General features: G+C 36.7%; 1 protein-coding gene across 4 annotated transcripts in view; it reads right to left on the bottom strand.

Moving 5' to 3' along the window:
• Positions 1 to 27,495, bottom strand: part of Dock11 (dedicator of cytokinesis 11) — a 198,944-nt gene that overhangs the window by 105,178 nt on the left and 66,271 nt on the right. For all 4 annotated transcript variants that reach the window (XM_060375411.1, XM_060375407.1, XM_060375408.1 and 1 more), the window contains exons 7-14: positions 20,802 to 20,936; positions 18,095 to 18,272; positions 17,639 to 17,718; positions 15,211 to 15,294; positions 12,841 to 12,981; positions 11,485 to 11,697; positions 1,871 to 1,993; positions 499 to 581 (exon numbers count right to left, since the gene is read on the bottom strand). In XM_060375411.1, coding sequence (XP_060231394.1) covers positions 499 to 581; positions 1,871 to 1,993; positions 11,485 to 11,697; positions 12,841 to 12,981; positions 15,211 to 15,294; positions 17,639 to 17,718; positions 18,095 to 18,272; positions 20,802 to 20,936 — 1,037 coding nt within the window. The remainder of the gene's footprint in view (positions 1 to 498; positions 582 to 1,870; positions 1,994 to 11,484; positions 11,698 to 12,840; positions 12,982 to 15,210; positions 15,295 to 17,638; positions 17,719 to 18,094; positions 18,273 to 20,801; positions 20,937 to 27,495) is intronic.

The following is a 27,495-nucleotide window of genomic DNA, read 5'->3' as shown; positions in this document are numbered from 1 at the left end:
CCCAAAGAATTGGCTGAATATATCACCAGGAAACAAGAAAACCTATTAATTATAAGCTTGTACTTCATGACTGCATTCTTCACCATCAAATTTTTAGTACATTTTCAAGAATGATTCTGATAGTTTTTAAATCCATGAACTCAGCCAATTCTGAAAAACTGAGCATATTGTACATAATTTGTTACACATTTTAGTTCTCTGGGGAAATTTTCTATCACATTAGCAATGAGCTGTATTAAAATGTAAGATTAAGTAGTATCCATCAGATTAATGTTAGCAAAAAAAATTTCCCTAAAACAAGACTACCTAAACACAAGAGGAGTTGGAAAGGGGTCGTGCATGCACAGCAAATTCTAAAGAAAGAAGCTTTATATCTTGAGTATCCCAAGACACAACTGACCTGCCAGAGATGGACAACCAAATCATTGATAAAAACATGGTTCCCCAACTTCATAGACAACTAAAAATAGAAGGGACAGTGACTGCATTTACACGAACCTGGCTGCCCAAGCAAAGGGCATTCTGTATTGTCCAAGGCGACTACATACTTGTTTAGCTGTCCTGTGTACCTTCTGGGCTGTCTATGGTTAGAAAGAAGAAAATTAGATTAGATTTGTTCAATTTGCTATGGATTCTGCCTCAAACCTCCCCCAAATTATCAGCATAACACACCAACAACCTGGAAAGATTCATATAAATAAATATGTCAAATATTAACACATAATATATCTTTGCTACCCATTTTCCAAGACTAAAGTATTTCTTTTTAAATCGTGTATGTGTGTGTGTGTGTGTTTGTATATTATGCTGGAGATCAAACCCACAGCCTTACATGCTACCACTGATCCAAATCCCTACCCAAAAAGTAATTCTTAAAGGCATGTTGTTTTCTGCTTGACAACTCTTTCTTCATTTAAGAAGATAGACTAAAGAGATGCTAGACTCCTTTGCACCACAGACCTCTACTAGGAACATTTTGAGCAGTGTTAGCTAAAGTGTGTTTCCTTACAGATACTCATTATTCATGGGGGAAGTTTGTTCTAGATACAGTTGACCTTTCTACTCCCAAGATAAGGCACAAGTGAGAAGAGTCAATGCAATTATGCTCATATGGGCAGCAGCCACTATTTGAATAGGCAATGAGAGATGACAAAGGTGATAAGCTTCCTATAAGGCTTAAACAGGCTGCAAAGTACTGGCTGGATGCTTATCCCTAGGGATACAAAATGCTAGAGGCTTTTGTGTACATTTCAAAGCCTCCCCCCAACTATTAGTCACGTCTTCTCAGCATCTTCCATTTAATAAATATCATTTGAATACAGTAAAATGCAACATACAATAGATTGATGGCTCTTAAATAAATTGTGGTGCTATGAATGAATTGTTTCACAAATCCTTCTTTTCCCTATATCTCAGATTTCTCATTTATAATATGAGAGGACAGGATTCAAGTTTCTCAACAGTCTGGTATCATGATCTATAGATTTTGATAATGATAAAAGTGGCCAACTTTTAATGTTGCCACTTAAGAACATTGAGGAAAAAAATATAGACAATGAAAAATCCCCACCATGTAATATGTCAACATATCATGAAAGAAAGGAATAATGCTGAGAAAGTATAAAGGATGATATGTACCACAATGAATAGCAGCCCTTTGACATCAATATACTGATGAAGCACTCATTGTCTAGCCTCAATGCATCAGAGACAGGAGTGGATATAGGTACAGCTTTTGATAGCAATATGGAAAGTCCCCGGCAAATACTATTTATCATTAAAAAGGTCACTGACAATGCCATTTAAAATAACATTAAAAGGTAAGTTCTCTACTAAGCAAGAATATTTACCAATGATGTTTTAAAATTACCTTTATTGGATCTGAGTTTTTGATGTAGGGTTCTGCACAGTGTGTGATGTTTCCCTGCAGCACCTTTTCGATTCTCACAACTAGAAAAATTTCAGGATGTGGGTTTGTCACTGAGAAGATTCCCTAGGGAGGGAAATGGCTTCTGTTAGATATTTTTATGTAACATACATATGGCTGTTTGGCAACTGACATCTTGTAGTGTGCAGAGTACAGAATGTTGATATTCAACATAGGATCATGTCCAAGATTCCCGGAATAGGTAGAACATTTTTGTTATTTGGGGACTTTTGGGCTTTTTTAAGACAGGGAAATATGTATATGGCCCAGGATAGGTTGAAACTCAAAGCAATCATCTTGCCTCTGCCACCTGAATGCTAGAGCCTGCTGTATCTTAAGCCTGCACCACCATATCCAGAGGGTAGTACTGGTTGCTTTTGCTACAGGTTCACCTGCATTAAGTCTCTGAAGTATGAATCTCACTATGTTGCCAAGCTCCTTCTGTTTGGCTCTCTTGTAAGGTGAGTTTTTCGACCTAATGAGTATTAATACACATTGTCTGGTTTAATTGGTATATATTAAAGACAATCTATACCTCCAAAGTAGCTTTAAGTACCAAGCAGTTCACTCACAATTTGTATTGAATATAGCGAAGAAGAAATACTGCACTTTGCTGTTCTGCATAATATAAAAACTCACCATCTGGGACTGAGAAGATGGCCAAGAGGTAAAGGATTTGTAACACAAGCATGAGCACCTTAGTTTTGCAGTCACATAAAGCCAGAAGTTGATCTGTAATCCCAATGCTTGGGAGGAAACAGGTAGATCCCTGGAGTTCACTGGTCAAACAGGCCAGCTGAGTGGAAGAGCTCTAGGTCACAAAGAGATGCTGACTCAAAAAAGAAAGTGGTGGAACTAGAAAGTTGGCTCATACTCCTCTTGAAAAGGCCAAGAAGCCAGTTCCCAGCACCCGTGTTGGGGTGAGGCTCACAACTACTTGTATCTCCACCTTCAGGAGCCTAACACTCTTCTGGCTTCCATGGACATTCACACACATTTGCCCATATAGGCACACATCAACACACATAGAATTAGAAACAAAAAATATATTTGTTTGAATAAAGAAAACTATGGTAGAAAGTCATTTAGGACGACACTATCGCTGATTTCTGGTGTCTACACCTGCATGCACACATATATACATATACCCACGTGGACACATACAGGCAATACATGCACCCTTAAACAATCTTATGGTAAACTCTGCAGTTTAAAAGCTTTGGTGCTGTCAATGTAAAGGGAGGAAACAGAGGCTCTAGAACTTGCCAAATGTCTTTATAATGTGTCTAAGAGCACCAATGTGGATACAGATAAAGTCATATAATTTTTTTTGAATGTGTGGAATAACCAAGTCATCCTTCATATTTCCAATAAAAAAAAAATCTGTGTCACTGTTTTTTGTCTTTCACTTGAAAGAACATCAAATGAATTTAAACAGAATAATCCATCACTGGGTCTTTACCAAGTGTTATTTTCGTATTTGATGCATTACCACGTTGGTTAAATATTGCTTTCTAGTTTTCAAAGCATTTCAAACACATTATCTCATTAGTTCCAAATGGAAGCTTATGAGTTTGACAGAATACAATAGATGTGAGGAGTTAGTAATGACCCCTCCCCCACCAAGTCAAAGAGCTTCTAGAAAGCCTGGGTGATGGATTCCCAAGCAGGAAGCATGAGCAAAATGGAACAAGGTATATAAAATTCTGGTGAGGATTTAAGACAGCCTTGGTTTACACTGGCCATTTAGGCCAATTTAGTCAACTCTCATCTTTTCTACATCTCAGGTTTCTAATCCATGAAGTGATGGTACTGAGAGTAATAGTAATATCAGAAACTTCTTAATATGGATTAAACGATTTAACACACATTAGGTGTCTGATTACCAATAGAGTAACCAATCAAACTGTATCAAGGTCACAAAACTTGGTTTCTGGTATTGCTTGGAGACATGCTGCTTGATCTATAAGCTAAAAGACCATCTAAGCTACCCATGCAGGAGGTATGCTGAGCACTGTATTTTGAATGCAGTCCTTTTTATCTAAATCATTATTTCTTTTTTTAAGGGGATAGTAGACAGTTTATTGTGAAACCACATTGAGTGTCCAAGGCCTGGTAACAGAGATTCCGGTTAACCAAAATTCCATGTTCCAATGTGGTAACAGTGTTGGGAAGCTTTTACAGAAATTGAACAAAGGAATTCATAAATCAAGGCACTTTTCAAATTGGTTGGTGGAGTAATCAGGTAGGCAGATTATAGCAAAGTAAGAGAATCTCTACATAAACCTCAGATGCTGTAGAATGACATTCCGTAGTCTTTTGGTTAGTGGAAACATTCCAAAAAGTTTCATCTGCAACATTCATGTCTTCCCTATCTATACCAGTGTCTCATTTGCATTTATTTACCCCAGTTTAATTTCTTTCCTTATTCAAATGTTTTCTTCTTCAATTATTCTTCCCTTCCCATGTTTTATTTTACCCTCCTTCCCATTTTCTCCTCTCAATGTCCCTTCTCTCCCACTCCTTCCTTCTTACTTGACTTTCCCGATTCCTCTCTTCCATTCACCCACTTTGCTGTTGATTAGGATAACCTGGAGTTTCCAGGCTCTAGTGATCCCATTACCTCACCCTCCCAAGTAGCACATGTATACTGTCATGCCGAATTACATTTAATTTGTGCTAAATAATATATGTGTAACCCTGCCTAACTATAAAGATATGCTTTATCTTATTCCAATTTCATTTTAAAAAGTAAAGGCATCTTTCTCAAAAACCAGGTATCCATAAGTGTGTGGGTTTATTTTTGGGTTTTCTATTTGATTCCATTGATCCACCAGCCTGGTTCTATGTCAGGAGCATACACTTTTTATTCCTGTTGCTCTATAGAACAGCTTGAGGTCATGGATGGAGATACATCCAGAATATCTGTTATTGTAGAGGACTGTATTAACTATTCTCCGTTTCTTGCTATTCCATATAAAGTTGAGAATTTTTCTTTCGAGGTCTGTAAAGAATTGTGCTATTAATTTGATAGGAATTGCATTGAATCTGCAGATTGCTTTTGGTAAAATGGCCACTTTTACTATGTTAATCCTGCCAAGCCATGAGCATAAGAGATTTTTCGATCTTCTGATATCTACTTCTATTTCTTTCTTCAGAGACTTGAATTTTTTTTCATAAAAATCTCTTACCTGCTTGGTTAGAGTTAAACCAGGTACTTTATGTCCTTTGTGACTATTGGAAAAGATCATCATTAGTGAGGTATCCCAGAAGCAGAAAGACAAAAATGGTATATACTCACTTATAAGTGGATTGTTAGACATATAATGTAGGATAATCATACTAAACTCTGTACATCTAAAGAAACTAAGCAAGAATCAGTGGCATATACAGAAAATGGAAAAAAAAATAGAAGCTATCATAGAAAAACAGGAATCCACATGAAGTAAATAGTACAAAGCATAAAAACAGAATTAGAATCAATAAAGAAAACACAAACAGAGTAAACTCTGGAGCTGGAGAATTTAGAGAAAAGATCAGGAACCACAAAAGTAAGCATCACCAATAGAATAAAAGATATTTAAGAGATAATCTCAGGTGCTGAAGATACACTTGTAGAAATTGATACTTTTCTCAAAGATAAAAGTAAAATCGGAAAAGTTCCAAACACAAAACATCCAAGAAATCAAGGACACCATGTAAAGACAAAATCTAAGACTAATAGGAATAAATGAAAAAGAAGATTCCAGGCTCCAAGGTTCAAAAAATATTTTCAAAAAAATCATATAAGAAAATTTTCCCAACATAAAGAGATGTCCATAAACATACAAGTGGCCTACAGAACACCAAATAGATTAGACCAGAAAAGAAACTCCTCACATCACATCATAGTCAAAACACTAAATCTACAAAACAAAGAAAAATTATTAAAAACAGCAAGGAAAAGAGGCCAAGTAACATATAAAGGTAAACCTATCCGAATCACGCCAGATTTCTCATCAGAAACTATGAAAGCAGAAGGGCCTGGACATATGTCATGCAAACTTTAAGGGACCACAGATGCCAAGACAGACTACTAAACGCAGAAAAGCTTTCAATCAACACAGATGGATAAAAAAAAATATCCCATGACAAAACTAAACTTAAACAATAACTACACAGCAACCCAGCCTTACAGAAGATACTAGAAGAAAAACTCCAATTCAACAAAAACAGCTATACCCAGGAAAACATACGATATAGATAAATTCCCAACAAAAATTAAAAGAAAACAAGCAATGAAACCCAGTAACACCACCAACACCACAATAAAAGAAACCAACATTTATTGGTCACTATTATCTATCAACATCAGTGGACTCAAATCTCCAATAAAAAGACACAGTCTAACAGAATGGTTGCAGAAATAGGATTCAACATTCTGCTGCATTCAAGAAACATACCTCTGCAACAAAGATAAACACTACTTCACAGTAAAGAGCTGGAAAAATGTTTTTTAATCAAATAGACCCAGAAAACAAGCTGCAGAGCTATCTTAATATCTAGCAAAATAGAATTTAAAGCAAAATTAATCAGAAAAGATGAGGAGGGGCACTTCAATGTAATCAAAGGAAAAATCCACCAGGGGGACATTACAATTCTGAACATCTATGCCGCCAATACAAGAGCACCTACATTTGTATATTATTAAATCTTACATTTGTACATTATTAAATCTTAAATCACACATCAATCCCAACACCATAATAGTGGGAGATTTCAACACTCAACACTAACCAAGAGAGAAATCATCAAGACAGAAGCTAAATAGGAAAATAATGGCACTTACACAGTCCTAAATCAAAAGGACCTAATAGATGTCTACACTACTTTTCACCCAAATTCAAAAGAATATACCTTCCTTTCAGCCACTCACACAACCCTCTCCAAAATAGAGCACATATTTGGTCACAAAGCAAGTCTCAACAAATACAAGAAGATTGAAATAATCCCTTGTATCCTATCTGACCACCATGGACTAAAGCTGGGCTTAGTAACAACAGAAATAGCAAAAAGCGTATATACACATGGAATATGAACAACTCACTGCTGAATGACAGCTGGGTTAAGGAAGAAATAAAGAAAGAAATTGAAGACTTCCTAGAATTCAATGAAAATGAAGGCACAACATACCCAATCTAATGGGACACAATGAAAGCAGTACTAAGAGGAAAGTTCATAGCTCTAAGTGCCTTCAAGAAAAAATTTGAAACATCTCATTCAGGAAACTTAATGGCTAACCTGAAAACCCTAGGAGGGGAAAAAAAAGAAGAAGCAGACACAACCAAGAGGAGTAGATTGCTGTAAATAATCAAACTCAGAGCTGAAAACAATGAATTAAATAAATTAAACAATTCAAAGAATCAATGAAACCAAGAGCTGGTTCTTTGAGAAAATCAACAAGATAGACAAACCCTTAGTCAAACTAAAAGATAGAGAAAAACTATCCAAATCAGCAAAATCAGAAATGAAAAGTGGGGCAAAACTACAGACACTGAAGAAATCAAACAATCATTAGGTCTTACTACAAAAGCCCATATGCCACAAAATTTGAAAATCTAAATGAAATGGACAATTTTCTTGATAGACTCCATTTACCAAAATTGAATCGAGATCAGATAAATAGATTAAATAGTCCTATATCCACCAAGGAAATAGAAGTAGTCATCAAAAGTCTCCCTTCCAAAAAAACCCCAGGTCCAGATAGTTTCAGTGAAGAATTCTACCAGACATTCAAAGAAGAGCTACCTCCAATTCTCTTCAAACTATTCCTCAAAATAGAATCAGATGGAACTTTATCAAACTCACTCTATGAAGTCACAGTCACCTTGATACCTAACCACACAAAGACCCCCCAAAAAAGAGAACTTCAAATGTATCTCTCTTATGAATATTGATGCAAAAATACTCAATAAAATACTGGCAAACCGAATCCAAGAACACATAAAAGACATTATCCCCCATGACTAAGTAGGCTTCATCTCAGTCACGCAGGGGTGGTTCAATATATGAAAATACATCAAAGTAATCCACCATATAAACAAACTGAAGGAGAAAAACCATATGATCATCTCCTTAGTTTCCAAGAAAGCATTTGACAAAATCCAACAAGCATTCATCTTTAAAGTCTTGGAGAGATCATGGATACAAGGCACACACCTAAACATAGTAAAAGTAATTTACAGCAAGCCTATAGCCAACATCAAACTAAACGGAGAGAAACTTCAACCAATCCCACTGAAATCAGGGACAAAGCAAGGCTGCCCACTCTCTCCATATCTCTTGAACATAATACTTGAATTCCTAGCTAGAGCAATAAGACAACTAAAGGAGATCAAGGGATACAAATCAGAAAAGAGGAAGTCAAAGTATCATTATTTGCAGATGATATGATAGTAATCATGAGCAAACCCAAAAATTCAACCTGAGAACTCTTTCAGCTAAAAAATACCTGCAGCAAAGAGGCTGGATACAAAATTAACTAAAAAAAAAAAAAAAACAAAAAAAAACAGAAGCCCTCCTGTATACCAAAAACAAAAGGACACAGAAATTAGAGAAACAACACCCTTTACAATAGCCACTAATAACACTAAGTACTTTGTGTGACTCTAATGAAGCAAGTGAAAAATCTGTTCCAAAATAATTTCAAGTCTCTGAAGAAAGAAATTGAAGAAGATATTAGAAGAAGGAAAGATCTCCCTTGTTCGTCGATTGGTAAGATTAACATAGTAACAATGGCCATCCTGCTAAAAGCAATCTATGGATTCAACGCAATTTCCATCAAAATACCAATGCAATTATTTACAGACCTTGAAAGAAAATTTCTCAACTTCATATGGAAAAAAAAAAAAAAAAAAAACAAAACCCAGAATCTCCAAAACAATCCTGTACAACAACAGATTGTCTGGAGGTAGCTCCATCCCCGATCTCAAGCTGTACTACAGAGCAATAGTAATTAAAACCACATGGTATTGGCATAGAAACAGATATTGGATCAATGTAATCAAATAGAAGACCCAGAAATAAACCCACACACCTATGGATACTTGATTTTTGACAAAGGAGCCAAAACCATACAATGGAATAAAGACAGAATCTTCAACAAATGGTGCTGGTCTAACTGGATGTCTACATGTAGAAAAATGAAAATAGATCCATACTTATCACCCTGCACAAAACTAAAGTCCATGTGGATCAAAGACCTCAACATAAAATCAGACACACTAAATCAGGTAAAAGAAAAAGTGGGGAAGATCCTAGAACTCACTGGCACAGGAGACAACTTCCTGAACACAACACCAACAGCACAGGCTCTAAGATCTACAGTCAATAGATGGGACCTCATGAAACTGAAAACCTTCTGTAAATCAAAGGACACTGTCGTCGGAACAAAATGATAGTATACAGATTAGGAAAGGAACTTCACCAACCCTCTATCTAATGGAGGGCTAATAAACAGAATATATAAAAAACTAAAGAAGTTAAAAAGCAAGAAATCAATTAATCCAAATAAAAAATGGGGTAGAGAGCTAAACAGAGAATTCTCTGTAGAGGAATATAGAGTGGAAGAGAAATATTTAAAGAGATGCTCAACGTCCTTAGTCATCAGAGAGATGCAAATCAAAACAACCCTGAGATTTCACCTTACACCCATCAAAATGGCTAAAATCAAAACTCAAGTGACAACACATGCTAGAGAGGTTGTGGAGAAAGGGCAACTCTCCTCCATTGCTGGTGGGAATGTAAACAGGTACAACCATTTGGAAATCAATCTGGTGCTTTCTCAGACAATTAGGAATAGTACTTACTCAAGGTCCAGCTAAACCACTCCTAGGCTCAAGTACACAACAAGGACATTTACGCAGCCATGTTTGTAGCAGTTTTATTTGTAATAGCCAGAATCTGGAAACAACCCAGATGTCCCTCAATTGAGGAATGGATACAGAAATTGTGTTACATTTACACAATGGAATACTACTCAGCAATTAAAAACAAGGAAATCATGACATTTGCAGGCAAATGGTGTGATCTAGAAAAGATCGTCCTGAGTGAGGTATCCCAGAAACAGAAAGACACACATGGTATATTCTCACTTATAAGTGGATACTAGACATACAAATATAGGATAAACATACTAAAATCTGTACACCTAAAGAAGCTAAGCAAAAAGGAGGACCCTAGGTAAGATGATCAATCCTCACTCAGGAAGACAAATGGGATGGACATTGGAAGAAGGAAAAAAACGGAAAAAGGACAGGAGTCTACCACAGAGGTACTCTGAAAGACTCTACCCATCAGTTTATCAAAGCAGATGATGAGACTTATAACTAAACTTTGGGCAGAGTGCTGGGAATCTTATGAAAAAAAGGGGAGATGTTAAGACCTGGAAAGGACAGCAGCTCCATAAGGAGAGCAAAAAAAACCCCAAAAATCTGGGCACAGGGGTCTTTTCTGAGACTGAAACTCCAACCAAGTACCATTCATGGATATAACCTAGAACCCCTGCTCAGATATACCCATGGCAGCTCAGTATCCAAGTTGTTTCCCCAGTGAGGGGAACAGGAGCTGTCTCGGACATGAACTCAATGGCTAGCTCTTTGATCACCTCCCCTTGAGGGGGGCCAATCTTACCAGGCCACAGAGGAAGACAATGCAGATAGTTCTGATGAGACCTGATAGGCTAGAGTCAGATGGAACAGGAGGAGGACCTCCCCTATCAGTGGACTGGGGGAGGAGCATGGGAAAAGAAGAGGAGAGGAGGGCAGGATTGGGTGGCGACAAAGGAAGGAGCTACAGCTGGGATACAAAGTGAATAAATTGTAATAAATTAAAAAAATTAAAGAATATAAAGGCACTTGTCATGTACATATGTAAATGATTCTGAAACAGAGGCTCAGAGATATTTATACAGTTAAGAGACATATAAGAAGATTGCACCCTGGGCTTCCAGAATGATCCAGGTCCGAATGTCAAGGAACTGCTAGGCTTTTTCTAAAGGGGTTAATTTGCATCAGCCATTGGGGAGGAACATTACAGGTGTGACACTACAATTTCTTCCTTTTGCTTTTTCAAGACCAATTTTAAAAATAATTTTTATTCTCCATTAGAATTACCTACTTATAAGGGATCCTACTTATGTAGGGTCAGTTTTGCTTCAGAGACTAAACATTTTTGCTACCCATTGCCACACCTAGAATACATACCTATGTGAATGTGTGTGTGTGTACATGTGTTCACATGTGTGTGTGTGTGTGGCTCTATATTTGCATTTTATTTCACAAAACATTCCCTCTGAATTTAATATTATGGTTCCATTTAAAAATGCCACTCTGCCAACATGTTATTAACATGTTCATGCTTTCCATTTCCCATTGTCGACCTCAGCCAGCAAAAGACCATCTGTAGGCAGATCTTCTGAAAGGTGGAATGCTGTAAGAAAATTGCCTGGGACCAGAAAGTAAGCTCTTTTTTTTTTTTTTTTTCTGAATATGCTTCAAAAGCTAATGATCAACGCTCACCTGCTTTATGTAGCATAACTGAGCCTCGGCGATTCCATGGATAAGTGACTCAGGTGAATAGCCTTTTGCGTTCCCATCATTGGCCAGTTGGGTGGAGGTCCCCCACAGCATTTCACGGACAGAGGGTGGGTTCAGGTCCACATGAAAGTCGGCTGAAATTTTACAGTTGTTCTTTACATCAAATAAGGCAAGGTTGATGAAAAAGGGCTCAACCTAGGAATGAGGACATTTCACATTTTATAACTAAGACTTACTTACTAAGGGAAGTAAACTGCAAAATGAATTTTCTTCAAGTTAGAGTTTATTGTGTTACCTTCTTAGTTTAATATTTAATTAAAAGTGCACTATTGTCATTCTGCACAGAACAATAGGAAAGGCATTCAGAAATGAAAAACTTATCAGATTTTAATTTTGTCAGGGACAAATTCCCAAGTTACGAATGCACAAAAATTAAAGTTATTTTTAAAAGATGAGTAGAACTCAAAAGTTTCATCTAAAGAAAAATTGATCTATGAATAAAACTTATATCTCTATACATTTACTGAACATGACTCCAAAAACAATGCTAACCTTTCTGGTATACTGCAATGTACTAGACTATACCTTTCATAAGAGCTAGAATCAGTAAACAGCAAATTACTGAAAAAAAAAAAAAAAAAACAAAACTCTGCCCCATCAGCAAATTTGTAAGACATGATTCCTCCCTACAGATGGCATTTGAAAGCTGGTCACAGAAAAATTTCATGCCAGATGGCATAAAGATTAACCCTTTACAGGCAGAAAAGTGTTCTGGTGTATTTTAGGTACTTTGTGAAAGAATCAGTTGTTACTTGATATTTTTGAAACTAGAAACACAAAAGAAATATGACATTTACAATGGTATTTCCAACCATGTCAATTCATGATACCTAATGTATACACAGACTGAAAGTAGATTTCATTCTATAGAACACTGAATGAGCCTAGGAGACTGCATAGCAACTATGTCTCACCAGGGTTTAGGGATACTAATTCATCTCTATGAACCAATTTTTCAAAGGAAATCTTATTCTTTAGTCAAATCCAATGGGAGGGGAATTTTTCCAGGTTCTGGAGGCATGCCACTCTGGAAAAGGAAGCATATTCTCCATCTGCTACTCTAAGTAGGTAAGACTTAACAGGAATCCTCTCAAGGTGAGAGCACATTTGTATTCTGGCCAAAGAAAGAGTTGAAATTCTTCATGTCAAATTTATCATAATACGTAACACTGTAATTTTCATCCTTCCAATTAGACCTTAGTTATAAAAAAAATAAAAAATAAAAGTACTTCTTTAATATGCTGGATTCAGGGCAGTAGAAAGAAAGTTAATACATACATTTGTGGGTGGTCCTTTTGCATTGTCACCAATGTGACCCAAGATATTGAATGTTAAATCATGGCAGTTCACCAGGAAACGCTTATTGCACTTTTCTTCAAATGGCTTTACATCAGGCTCAATTCCTGAAAAGTCCAACCTCTGCAAAACAGATAGTATGACTTATTTATAAAGACAGGATTCATACTACACTGATTTATACATGTTCAGATCAGTATAATAAAGATGGCAACAGATAGCTCTATCCAGTCTTCAAACAATAAGACTTTTCAGGAGACTTTATAGCAGCTTGCAAGCACTGAGAGAGAATTTTCAGATGGAGATAATGAGAATTTGACCTAAAGCAATGAACACATCAGAAATCTACTCTTTTACCTACAAAACCCTACTCTACATGGCTTGGCTCTGGAACTCTCCTTCCCCTCATTTGTGACCTTGTCTTTTAGTATTTTGCCTTTCCCCACCATTTTACTGCTTTAAATCACACACCCTTCATTAGTTATTTTTCTAGTACATCTAGCCACCCTCTCACCAAAGGGTCTTTGTGCTTGCTGCTCTATGAGGAACCCTGCCTGAAGTATTTCCCCAACTCCCTGAAAAAAAAAAAACTTGCATATAACCTGACAGTCTATATGCCCTTTCTCAGATTTATTATTATTATTATTATTATTATTACTATTTCTATTATTATTATTATTATGTTTCTTTTTTTGAGACCGGGTTTGTCTGTGTAGCCCTGGCTGTCTTGAAACTCACTCTGGAGAAAAGGCTGACCTCAAACTCACAAGATCCACCTGCCTGTTTCCTGGAGTGCTTGGATTAAAGGCATGAGCCAGCATACCTGGCTCTAAGATTTTTTAGAATCTATTTAGTTGGCTTTTTTTTCCTTCCTACTCTTCATAAAACATAACCTTAGTGATGGTAGAATTTGTTTCCCTAACAAGTTTTTCAGGGGGTCAAACTGACAAGAATAAGTTTGAACACCTACAAGAATAACACAGTGGTTTCAGACAGAGATCACATAAACAACAACATTAAAAACTTAGTTTTGGGCCAGGCATTGGTGGCACACACACATAATCCCAGCACTCTGAGAAGCAGAGGCAGATGGAGCTCAGTGAGTTCGAGGCCAGCCTGGTCTACAAAAATGAGTCCAGGACAGCCAAGGCTACACAGAGAAACCTTGTCTTAAAAACAAACAATAACAACAACAACAAACAAAAAAAAGAACAAGAACAACAACAAAACAACTTGGTTTTATCATACTGATGAATGATAGATTTGAGGGGAAATTTAAGTCATCAGGCTTGGTGGCAAGCACCTTTACTAAGTGGAACACCTCACCGGCATGTATGCATGTATGTATTACGTATGCATGTATAATAAAATAATATATAAAATTAAAATAATATATAATATTGCTATGGGTAAAATAGAAATTATTTAAAAAAATAATTTGCTGGTGCTAGGATCACTGGGTAAAATGCCTACAGTGCAAGCATGAGTTGCTGAGGTGAGAGCCTCGATAGCCTCATAAAAGCCTGTTACAACTACACCTATAGGACAGAGCTGGAGGGAAGCCTGGAGACAGGAGACAGGTGGATCCCAGGGGCTTGCTAACCAATCTAGCTAAAACCATAGCTCCAGGTTCAGTGAGAGATTGATTTCAAAATAGAAGATGATAGAGGAAGATGCTCCAAATCAAATTCCAACCTTCACAGATGTACAGAAAGGTGTATACATACCCTCGCTCACACACAAGCATATATCACACATACACACCACACAATATCAATTTTACATGGCAATTTTATTAATGTATACATTATACATACACACTTTTCAGTTTCTGGCCACAATTAAAACTCAATTAGAGGAAAACTGTTTGAAAGAAGTTTCATATAGAAAAAGGGGAAAGAAGACAATAACTTCACTCCACCAAATAATCTTGTGAAATGGTCTTAATTAGGAAAGTTATAATAGTCATATACTACACACTTTTCCTGGTCTTTATACCAATATCAAATGGAAAAATCCATATTCCATTAAATTATGTACTCTTTATATTGCAGATATTCATAGCCACTAGGTCTCAGCTACACTTAATGGATTCACAGAATGCTAAAATTATCTTTAGGCATTGTTTAATTTATCTGTGGTGAGCAGCAAGATGAAAGGAGCTAAGGGACAGAGGAAAAGATATATACATTCTGTCTCATGCTAGTGACAGTCCTCTTAAATGAGAAATCAGTCAAAGTACATGTTTAAAATGAGTAAGACTAATCCAAAACAATCTGCTTTCCATGCTGGTGGCCAAAAATCAATGATTTAAACATTTCATTCAAGTTTGAGTTAGAAATAGATCAGTACCTGAACTTCCGAGTCAAAAGAAAAGAGATTCTGTCTTCCATCTCCTCTACTGAGTTTGTTCAGCTGTTCTGTTTCTCTGCCATACTAAAATTTAAAAATACAAAATATTACTACATTTCTATCAAAACAATACTAAATACCCGTTAACTATATCATTTATACATATACAGATCATTTACACAATATACAATTCTTTGTTTCCATATATGTAATATAGTTAAAAAAACAAATCTTGATTGGCTGGGAAGTGTATCACCATCATTGAGACTCATAATAAAATACAGATCTGATTCTTTTTTTAATTCATTATTATTATTAGTAGTAGTATTTATCACTTTGTATCCCTGCTGTAGCTTCCTCCCTCCCTCTCCCCATACCCCATGTCCTTCCCCTAATCCACTGCTACAGGAGGTCCTCCTCCCTTATTATCTGACCCTAGCCTATAAAGGTCTCATCAGGACTGTCTGAATCCTCTTTCTCTGTGGCCTAGTTAGGTCACCTCACAAGGGGGAGATGATTAAAAAGCAGGAAACTGAGTTCATGCCAGAGACAGCCCCTGCTCCTCTTACTAGGGTACTCCCATGGAGACTGAGTAGCCTATGGGCTACCTATGAACAGGGGGTCTAGGTCTTCTCCATGCATGGTCCTTGGTTGGAGTATTGGTCTCTGCAGGACCCACTGGGCCCAGGTTTTGGGGCTCTATTGGTCTCCTTGTGGAATTCCTGTCTCCTCCAGGTCTTACTATCTCCCCCTTCTTCCCTAAGATTCTCTGAACGCTGCTCAAAGTTTGGCTATGAGTCAAAGCATCTGCTTCGACAGCCTGCTGGGTAGAATCTTTCAGAGGTCCCCTGTTGTAGGCTCATATCCTGTTCCTTATCTTCTCCTACATCCGATGTCTATCTTTTTTTCCCTTCTCAATGAGGATTAAGTCTCTTCCCTAGGGTCCTCCTTGTTGTTTAGCTGCCTTAGGACTATAGAATTTACTATGTTTATCCTATATGTCTAATATCTACTTATAAGTGAGTATATACCATGTGTGTCTTTTTGCTTTTAGGTTACTTCACTCAGGATGCAGATTTGATTCTTACACATTTCCATAAGACCTAAAATATTCTACCTTTTCCACTTAGTGTAAAAAAAAAAATTAAAAGACTTTACCAATTGGTTTCCCATAGTAAGGGGAACAGGGACTATTTCTGACAGGAACTCAATGGCAGGCTTTTTGACCTCCCCACCCCCCAAGGGAGGAGCAGCCCTGCTAGGCCACAAAGGAGGACTTTGCAGCCAGTCCTGAAGATACCTGATAAAACAGGGTCAGATGAAAGGGGAGGAGGTCTTCCCCAATTCGTGGACTTGGAAAGGGTCAGGGAGGAGCTGAGGGAGGGAGGGTGGAATTGGGAGGGAATAAGGGAGCGGGATACAGCTGGAATACAGAGTTAATATAATGTAACTAATAAAAAAAAGAAAAGAAAAAAGAAGACTTTGGATGCAAAGAAGAAATAAAGGAGAACAATGCCATATTTGATATCTCCATAGTGCTGGTCATGAGTTATCACATACAATTCTGAATTTGTTTTAGGGAATATAATGAACTACACAGTCTAGCATGACTAAAAGCTACGAAAAGGATTCAACCAAAATCCATAAAATCATAGAAAGCACAGACCATGTAGTCATGAGTACATCTGCAATATTTGAAAAATGTTTTAAATTTTTTTTGGCAAATAAAATATATTTTATTCACTCCATATGAAGGCTGATGGCATGTTTTTAAATTTTTAAGAGAGGGGTGAGTTTAAAAGAGAAAAACAGACCTAAGTTTGTATCACTAGTCTATGGAAATGAATAAAATAAAGATGTAAGTAGGCTCAACAAAGATTGAAATGAATAAGTGGCTTATAACTTCTAATTTATTATAACATAGAGTACACATGGTAATAACTGTTTACTTTCAAAAAATTTATTCATTTTAAATTCCGCAAAGAAGGGGTGAATAACACAAGTAATAGCTGTTCCTCGAAGTCTTTATCTGAGTAAATTATTCACCTAATTTACAGAAGAAATTAGCATGTGTCACTGGATTGAATACCATTTTATGTGCTGCATCATTAGCCCATTAAAAGAAAAATATTTATTTAATAATACATATCAAACAATTGAATAAAAATCAATAAAATAGATAAAGGTTACAAAATCTTATAAGTATTTTTTTTTTGGTGTCTAGAAAAAAAGAAAAAGTTTTATTCACTGAAAGTGGACACTTCCAAGTCCATCATTTAAAATGCATCTTTTTTCTCTACCTATTTAACCAATTTGGTGATGTATTAAACTTGAAAGTAAGATCTCCAAATGAAACCTAGCACTAAAACCTTACTAGCTTGCCCTATATTATGTCAGTGGAAGGCAAGCTGCCATAAGAAAGATATACCTTCATCAGTTCCGGATGCATGCTTCTTTCCAAACTGGCCATGATGTTCTCAGCTTTTCCTTGGCTGCTAGTTTCATCATCTGTAAATTCATTAAAAGCAGATGTTCCAAACCATACAGACTATTACTAATCACTTAAAAGAACTCCTACCCCCTCCTTTCCTCTAGATTTATGGCAAAGAATTGTGATTACGAAAGCACAAGGGAAACTTTAATGGACTTGTGGAAATCTGCCATAAATTTCTCATCCATTTCAACACCGTTGTATTTTAAGCATCAGGTCCCATGCAGTACCAACTCTTTTAAAAGCCAATCCTGAAGTCAGTCACTCTTCATAAAGATGCAGGTTAGCCTTCAATATTAAGGGTCTATCTTCAGCTAGCACAAAGGACATTTCCCATGGATTAAAAATAAGACCTTTACCTTAAGAGTGAATCACTCACTGCAAAATCCTTACCTTGTATCGCTTCTACTGTCTCCTTTTTCTCTTGCACTAAACTGTCAGTATTGATCTGAATAATCTTTCTCAATGTTATCAACCATTCCTCCATTTCCTGCTCAGTTTCAGCGGCCAGATAATGACTATACTTATCTAACATCTTGAGTTCAAAAGCATGACGGCGCATTTTGGGGCACTAGAGAAGGGGAAAAGGGAAACACCAGTTCAATTAGATTAATGTAATTAATTTAATATTAATTGCACTCCTTTATTTAATCTTATCTCAGCTTAGTCTATATGTACACCAACACTTTCAAAAAATAATTGCTTCTTTCATTAAAATATAGAAACTCCCAGACCACATCAAAACCATCTTTGGTGCTCCTCCAGGGACTGAACAAAATGGAATATAGACAAAGTCAGCATCAGCATAAGTCTTTTAAATCCTTTCGTACCCTTCATATTTAGAAAACCATACCATCACCATTAAACATTGCATTTTGATATGTTCACTTGAAAAATTCTTTTTGCTTTACTTATAGACTTTCAAAACTAGATGTTAGAAGCAAGGTAAAATGTGACCTGAAACAAAATACACTGCTTCTTTTATATTTCTTCATTAACACAGATATCCTATTCACTTCAATATGAACAGTATCAAATTCAATCCTAGGGTAAAAGAAGGCCATAACTGTTTCACATCAAACTGTGGCTCTATTTAAAATATGTGAAGCGGCCCACACCAAATATTAGAATAAAAAGAAAAAAAAACCCATCTGGTCTTCAAGCCTAATAACACATTTTTTTTTCTTCTGTCACCTTCTCTGACAAAAGAAGAGGCATACTACCCCCTCTCCAGTGTTTCAGCAATCATTTCAAGAAAGGCGTGGTCATTATTCAAGAAGAAACCAACCAAGTTCCTCTTTTTTATCCTCAAAGTATAGACAAGAATAAAATTAAACCAGTGTAGCAAGTCGTAAAAATTTATGCAAGTGAAAAAGCTAGGGAGAGGGAATCAGAAATAGATGGCTGTGGGAACACTACAAAGAAAGGTCAATGGATTCGGGCTGATTGAAAAAAATCCAGAAATCTGTGTCCCTCTCTTTTCTTTGAGTAAAACCTAAAGGTGTAATTATTATGTGCTGGGGCTCATGCTCACACGGTGAGCACTTGCTGGGTGTACCAAGAACTGAAGTTTCAGCCTCAACACTGTGCACGCAAAACAAAACCAAATAAAAAGCATATGGAATTTACCCAGTCACAGGTTTTTTTTTTTTTTTTTTTCGTTCAAATCTTATGGCAATCTTATTTGTAGAGTACTTGGATTTTATTAATCTGACATTAAAGTTTTGTAAATAATCACTTGGATAAATTGAAGTTATGGAACTAATTACCACTGTCTCTTAATCAGCTCAAGACTCCTATTTGAATTGCAGTGCCATAGCACCAAATAAGACTTCTTCTCCTGGTCAATTTGACTTACTATTGAAATACCTTCTCCTCCTTCTCTTTCCCACCTCACCTTTGTCTATAGCTCCTGGAATCAAAATTAATAAGCATTTGTTAACTCCCTTATTCCCTTATTAAGGTGTTCACAGCCTTATTAATTATTATAGGAGATACAGGAATGAGTGAGATGAGGTCTACTGTAACCCAACCCCCAAAAGTAACAAAACACAATTTAAAGTGGGATTTCAATAAAGGAAACAGCCAAAGGGAAACCCAGGGACATGAAGCTGGATTCCACTGGAGGACATGAGGGTGAAGAAGGAAACAGAAAGCCCTTCAAGGCTGAAATGGAACTGAAACTGAGCTTTAGAATATAAGGTACTTTAACAAAGCTTTGTGTTGAAATAAAACATTGGATAAGGATATTGCCTAGCATGCACAAAACCCTGGGTTCAGTTCCCAGTATCAGAAAATTAAGTAAGAAACAAGGAAGCCACAAATGTGTCTTAACTCCCCAGAATACACAGCTTGTTGTGATCAGAACACGGATTTATACAGGGATGTAAAGAAATGAAACTAGACAATAAGCTCAGGGCAAATCATCATGGGCCTTGAATTGCATGATTAGAGCTTTATATTTTCCTCTGTGAGATAGGATCCAAACATTTTGAACAGAGAAGTGAAGGGTCCATTCTATGTCTCAGTAAGATGGACTCAAGTAAAACAGCAAATTAGGAGGTAGGAAGGCTAGAGTTGGGGACAGAGAGATGGCTTAGTGTTTAGGAGTAGACACTGTTTCTGTAGAGTACCTGAGACCAGTTCTCAGCACCTACCTTAGGCAGAGCATACATGCCTGTAAGTCAAATGCCCTCTTCTAGCCTACATAGGCACCTGTATGCATGTATATACAACGGCACGGCATGCACAAGTACACATAATAAAAAAAATAACGTTAATAAAGGAAATCTTAAAACAAAAAAAAGGGCAGAATTCTAGGGCAGACAGCATACAAGGGTACCCAGAGAAAACTCAAGGAAAATTAAAACAAAGTATGAATCAAGAAGCACTTCAGAAATCAGACTCAAATGGAATTGATAGACCTTTAAATACCAGCACTGAATGAGAGTGGTATACTGAGAAGATTTACAGATTTCTAATATAGGTGTTTGGGGAGTGGAGATACCCCCAACCAAAAGTAAAAGAATGCTTAGGTTTTTATTAGTTAATCAACAACCTGCTTGGAGAAAGACAAAGAATGATTATGCAACAGCCTTACCTGAACAACATCAATACAGGCATCCAAGTAGATGCAACCTTTAGATTCTTTGGAATTTTTCTCATCTTTATAAGAATTGAGAATATATGAACCATCAGGAAGTTGAGTCAAGTAAAAATACCGTCTCTTGAATACCTAAAATGAGAAATGCAACAAAGATCCACTTGAAAAATATAGTCATAGCAGTAAGGCTGTTTATTTGAACTAAAACCTTAAATGTCTTGCCAGCTACCATATCTGAACAATAGTCAGACAATCCCCAGATACTGTTAAGAATCAACTCTGGGGGCTGGTGAGAGGGCTCAGCAGGTTAAGGCAGTTGACACCAAGCTTTTTGACCTGAGTTTGATAGCCAGGACTCACATGGTGGAAGGAGAGAACCAACTCCTGAAAGTTGTCCTCTGACCTCCACGCACGTACTGTGGCAAGCATATACCCATACATATACACTCAAGCACATACACACCACGAAATAAATACATAAATAAAAATAATTGTTTAACTTTATTCCTTATTTATTTAAAGATAGTATGAATTCATACAATTTACCCTCAGATAATCAAATATATAGAGAATGGTGAGTATTTAACACTTTAAAATGTAAAAAGGCACATTTACATCTGAATCACTGGCCTCTTTTACCCAGCATCCTTTTCCACCTAATTGCAAGGCACAGTTGTATCTTTTCTTCTTTTGTTTTATCACGACAAATCCAAGTATAAAAAGGCATCACATTTACATCACCTTTATATCATATGACAGTTACAGTGGACCAGGGCTCTTGCTCTTGAAAACCCCTCTTAATGGCTTCCTCCCAGGGAGGCAAAGAGAATCAGAAGTTGCCTCACCAGTTGTTAGATGTCCTCAGTGCTGAAGTTTGAATCAATAAGCCCAAGGGGACTGTGCCAAGTGATCAGAGATGGGAGTAGTCTTTTGCTATAACACACAGCAAAGCCCACAAGAATGAGGAAAACGAACAAGACTACCTAAATTCCTTTGTTGTCCCTTTATTTCTCCCTCAAAACACTCCCATAGAGCACAATGAATAAAGTGAACAAACAGGATTAAGAATGCTTTAATGTTTGTATGCTTTTTTGCAGTAGATCAGAAACTACAGGCTGTGTCAAGCATTTGTCATAGTGAAAGTAAAACTTGCTCCAGCCATAATTCCCCAGGATTGTGTGTATAAAACCACTCCAGAATGAGAATGTTAACAGAGACAGAAAAACAGATTCCAAGTAATTATTGAGGAAACACACGCCTATGTAAAACGTCTTACTCACAAAGGCTGGTTTAAGATTTAAGCTTGCCATTTGCAATCACCCATCTGATGCTCCAATGTGATCCTGTAATCTGATATTTAAAGGACTTTGATCATGAAAAGAGCATTATTTGACCTGATCCTTCCTGCCAACTACTCAAAGCAAAGTATCTTGAAACACCAACTACCTGTGTCTCCATACCATCTCCATTTACTCTGGCAAAGCATCTTGAAATACCAACTATTTATTTCTCCATAGCATGAACAAGCAAAATTATACGGATGTCCTATGGGCTATTTCATTTTAGAAAAAAAAGCAATAAAATAATAATAATGCTTACAGACATTTTGGACGTGTTTAAGCGCAATCTATTTGTGAATGAATACCAAAACAACCCAGTATGAGGTATCCCTTCCCAAGTCAGACTGATAATTGCTGCAGCTTCTATTTTAGGTAGTAGACATATGAGCTATACAGTATCAACAGAAGAGAGACAAGCAGAAAACAGCTTGTTTTTTAGTGCCTCGAGTAAATGTTACTTTACTGAGCCCAAGAAATACAGAAAGTATGCTTGTATGTGCATTTATGTCTTTCATACATTTATATGCAAGCTGAGTGGCCTTTAACTGAAGTGCTTGGAGCTGGAGGAGTAGTTTTAATTACATCTTTTTTTTCCATTTTTAATGTTTTTCACAATTTATTCATTATATATTCCTATTGAAGCCTCCTCCCTCAACTTCCCCTACTCCAACCTGCCCTACCTCTTCCCACCTATCCCCTTCTCCTAGTCCACTGAAAGGGGGAGTTCTCCACATTGCTATCTGCCCATAGCTTGTTAAGTCTCATCAGGACTGCCTGTATCCTCTTCCTCCTTGGCCTGACAAGGCTGCATCACCAAGGGTGAGTGATCAAAGAGCAGGCAACTTGTAAAACCACTTTGGAAATATTTATTTATATTTATATAATATAAATATCATATAATAATATTTATTGTGCTTTCTCAGAAAATTGGGGATAGCACTACCTCAAGATCCAGCTCAACCATTCCTGGGTATATAACCCAAAAGATGCTCCACCATTCAAAAGGACATTTGCTCAGCTATGTTCATAGCAGCTTTATTTGTAATATCCAGAACCGGGAAACAACCCAGATGTCCCTCAGTGGAGGAATGGATACAAAATACTAGGATACATCTATATAATGGAATACTACTCGACTATTAAAAACAAGGAAATCATGAAATTTGCATGCAAATGGATGGAACTAGAAAATATCATCCTATGTGAGGTAATCCAGAAACAGAAAGACAGGCATTGATTACATCATTAACCCAAAAATCTGAAATCAGTGAATTTGGGATTTTTCAGATGAGAGGTACTCAAGTATTTCTTTATGTGAATACATATTTAATATAATTATATTATAATTATTATACTATACATATAACATAATGTATATAATATAATTAACCCACAGTTATGTTTATAAAAATAAATCTATATCAATGTACAAGAAAAAAGATAAACAGAAATGACTACTATAGCCAGGCAGGATGGCACATGCAATGGATCACATTTCTTAATAAAATGATGAAACCAGAAAACCTACCATTACATACTGAGTTTATTTTCAATGAATAATTTGCTGAGCATTGAAACTTTGTACATACATAACTTTTTAAAAGTTATGGCAATATTACATGAAAAAAATCAGAATATATCTTCTAGCCAAATTAACATTATTAAAAAAAAAAAAAACTTGCAACCCAAATCGAATTTTAATTGTGACTAAATCTAAAACTCAAAGTATATAGATTTAGTGATGCAGATAGAATTTGCTTGCAGAGCCCAGAGGCCAGAGAAGGAAAAACAGAGCAAAACATTTGTGGCCTAGAGTCAAATTACAGTCTACACAAATACCTTCACATACATCTGTCTCACCAGGCAAAGACATACTGCAGCAGCTACCACTTCCAAGATTAGCAAAGGGATATAAAATTATAGGAAATCACTTCCTGTTCCACAGCAATTACACCTCACAGTGACACTGTAGGTAGTTCACAAATCAGAGAGACCATTTGCCTAAAAGAGCACTTGAAAGGAACATATGTCTCAATAACTTAGGATCCAAATCAAAGATGGAAACAAACAAGAAAGATGGAGTGCCTACTACCCTGTCTTCCAATTAGGAAAACCTTTTTCATCTTTTATAACAAACCACAAGGGTGTTTACCTATGTATGTCATCTAGAGTGTGAATACATCCTCTACATTATATGAACCAGAAATCCTAAGGAAAAAAAGCTCTGAAGGATAAGAAACAGAGTAGGAGGGGCAATAGCAACATCAAAATGAAGCAGGAGGATCTACTTAACTGATATGTTAAACTAGACAGAATAGAAGGGCTAGCATTGAAAAGGAGAAAGCAGGATCCTAGCAGTTGTGAGACAGAGGTGGGAAGACTACAAGTTCAAGACCAGCCTGGCACTGCATTGTGAAACTCTGGTCTGCAAGGAAGACAGGGGAGTAAGAGCCATGCTGAGTCACAGAACTGTTCTAAGCAACGATGGAAGGAACAGTAGGGAAGAATCCCCAAGACTTTATAAGAAAACTGATTTATATTTCATTATATTTACTGTCAAGAAATTTGTCTTTCTGGAGAACCCCTTTCAGAAGGTTGGCAACGCACCTCTCTCCATATCATCTTAGACACCTATCACATTTGAATAGATTTCATAATTCTACACTATGAGAAACTGGCTAAAGAGTAATTTTTCTTTTTTCTTGACTATTTCTATCACAGTTGAGCTCTGGAGATTTTTAAAATGAATTTTAAGCAAACCATAAAAGAGGATAGCTACAATCCATTATTTTCTCACACTTTCAACAAAGATGGCCTTGCTAAACTTCTTTCCGTCTTTCCCTCCTGTTTCTTCCTCCTCATTCATTTTCTCCTCCTCTCCTTCTTCCTTCTTCTCCATGACTTTTTTTTTTTTTTTGAGACAGGGTCTCACTCTACAGCCCAGACTAGCCTCAATCTCAAGGTGATATTTGTGCTCCAATCTCGCAAGTACTGGGCTATAGGCAAGAGCCTGCATACTCAACTTTTTTTCTTGCTTAAAGTTTTGATGGCATCCCTTTTCTTGCATAATCAGGCTTATGTGTCAGTTACTGGCCTCTTGTCATCCTCGATTATTTATATTTATAATATAAATAACAACTAGTGTGCTTTCTGCCTTATTGTCTCTGACTAAGTGCTTTGCTCCTATCAGTTAATCCTCATAAACAACTTTGTGAGGTTACCACTATCTTCATCTCCACGTCACGAAAGAGAAACTGAAGCTCGTAAGGATACTGGGAACCAATCAACTTAATCTAGCATGGCTACCACATTTGCATGTGCTCTCTATATACTACATCCACACTCATTTGCCCCTGGAACTCCCTTCCTATACTATAAGGCCTAGCCATCTCAGATCCCATGCTCATGGAGTTGGTATCTGAACAACCATCAAATAAATAATTGCTTTTTATTATTTGTCTCACATATCAAAAAAAGTCATAAGCCCTAAGGACCACATGTGATACTTCCCCATACCTTCCAGAATACTAATACCCTCTACTTGTATAATTAATGATAAATTTTAGGATTCCTAGGAGGGTCTGATATATAGAAAGCACCTAATAAATGAATTTTGAGCAGTAGTCACTCGATAAAGGGGAAAAAAAAACAAATTAGTGAGAAACCCACTGCCTATGATAAACAAGTATTAATCCATTTTGTTTACTGTAAGATGCAGTCTAGTAGATTGGTACATACAAATGGAGCAACAAATAAAAATAATAGATCTTATCATCCTCTTTTTCTAATACACAGTGACCTTGAACTCCCAATAATTACTTTCATATTGTACAAGTTTTCTTAGATGAAATTCTCTTTTGATTTGCTGTTCTTCCTCTACCAAAAAGAGAATTCTCCTTCAACAGTCAAGGAGTCATAAGGATTTCTAGTCTCTAGATGTATTACAAATGGCTCCCTTTTGTGGAAAAAAGAAAGAAAGAAAGGGCACCAGAAGTGAGTCATATGTCAGGCAGCTGAACTTGCAACCCCAATAACACACCAAGGCACTTCAACATTTAATTGCTGAGAATGGGGAGTAGAATGCCTGAGGAATGTGATCAAACTGAGCCAAAAAGATGCACAAAGGTGGGTGTCCCAAGGGTCAGCCAAGAATGCACAACCCTTTTAAACAAAAAAACAAAAAACAAAACAAAACAAAACAAAAAAAAAAAACACCCTCAAGATCAAATTTTGTCCTTATTCCATATATCATTATATTCCTTAGGAAAGATAATTCTAAATACCAGGGAAGGTCATGCCTGATAGCATACCCATCTAGTCCACATTAATTTTTCTCAGTGATAGGGAACAAGCTAAAAGAAAGCAGATGTTTCTAGCAGCTACTTAGGAAAGAAGAGTGCAACTAAACGGGCTCCTCTCAGGACTACAATCCCTGACTAAGCGATTATGTATTCTCTACAATTACCTTCAGCTTCTCTCAAGTCTTATTCCAAAAAGATACACAAAAGTGGGTGTTCCAAGGGTCAGCCAAGAATGTATGGAATTGGAATAGTGGAGTGGTTTCTCACTAATTAGAAGCACAAATTGGGGAAATTGCTTATTGTAATAAAGCTTGTCCTGTCTTAACATGACTGCTAACAACAGGCAATTTAAAAGTGCTAGATTTAAAAAAAAAAGTTACTGTGTCCAGGCAACAATCAATGCCTTTGCCTCTGCAGGAGCTGCATAAGGCCAGTACCCCTTCAGGGAGATGGAATGCTTGGGCACAGTGACTCTGTAGAGTAACCCTGTCTAGCTAGATACATCATTAGCAGCTCTCCCACCACCTGGGTGTCTCAGTGACACTTTGTTGATGGATAATGAGGTTATCCAAAAAGCACGTTGGGAAAGATAATGACAACTGCAGTAAATAGTAATGACTATAACTTAACTGTTCTGGGCTAATTGGGGGGAGGGTGCAATGCACTGGGGAAAATATTTTTATTCCTGCATCAAGAACTCAGCGTAGTCCATGTGCCCTTCTTTTCTGTAGGTTCCATCTATATCAACTTGAATGCTGTGGCAGTCACCACAGGAGGTTTAATTTCTTGAAAATAGTCCACAGCATTGGCTGTGTTGTTGATATTGTGTAAGACTGCATGGTTGTCTTCTCAAATAATTGTATAAATTGAGTCTTCTGATTCCTTTTGTAAATCAAATGGACTATGCTGGGCAACTTCTGATTCTTTTCCATTTTCACTCATAATTCTAGCTTTTCCTTTCCTTGTTCTTTGAATATATTATTCATGACAGCTTAAAGGTCTAGAAGACTCAGAGTTGTTTATTTAAAAAAAAGAGCTCAAGTTACTGTG

Source organism: Meriones unguiculatus, chromosome X (genome assembly GCF_030254825.1).
Source record: "Meriones unguiculatus strain TT.TT164.6M chromosome X, Bangor_MerUng_6.1, whole genome shotgun sequence".
NCBI lineage: Eukaryota > Metazoa > Chordata > Mammalia > Rodentia > Muridae > Meriones > Meriones unguiculatus.
Note: the sequence above shows the minus strand (reverse complement) of the source record. Positions and strands in the feature narration are given on the sequence as shown.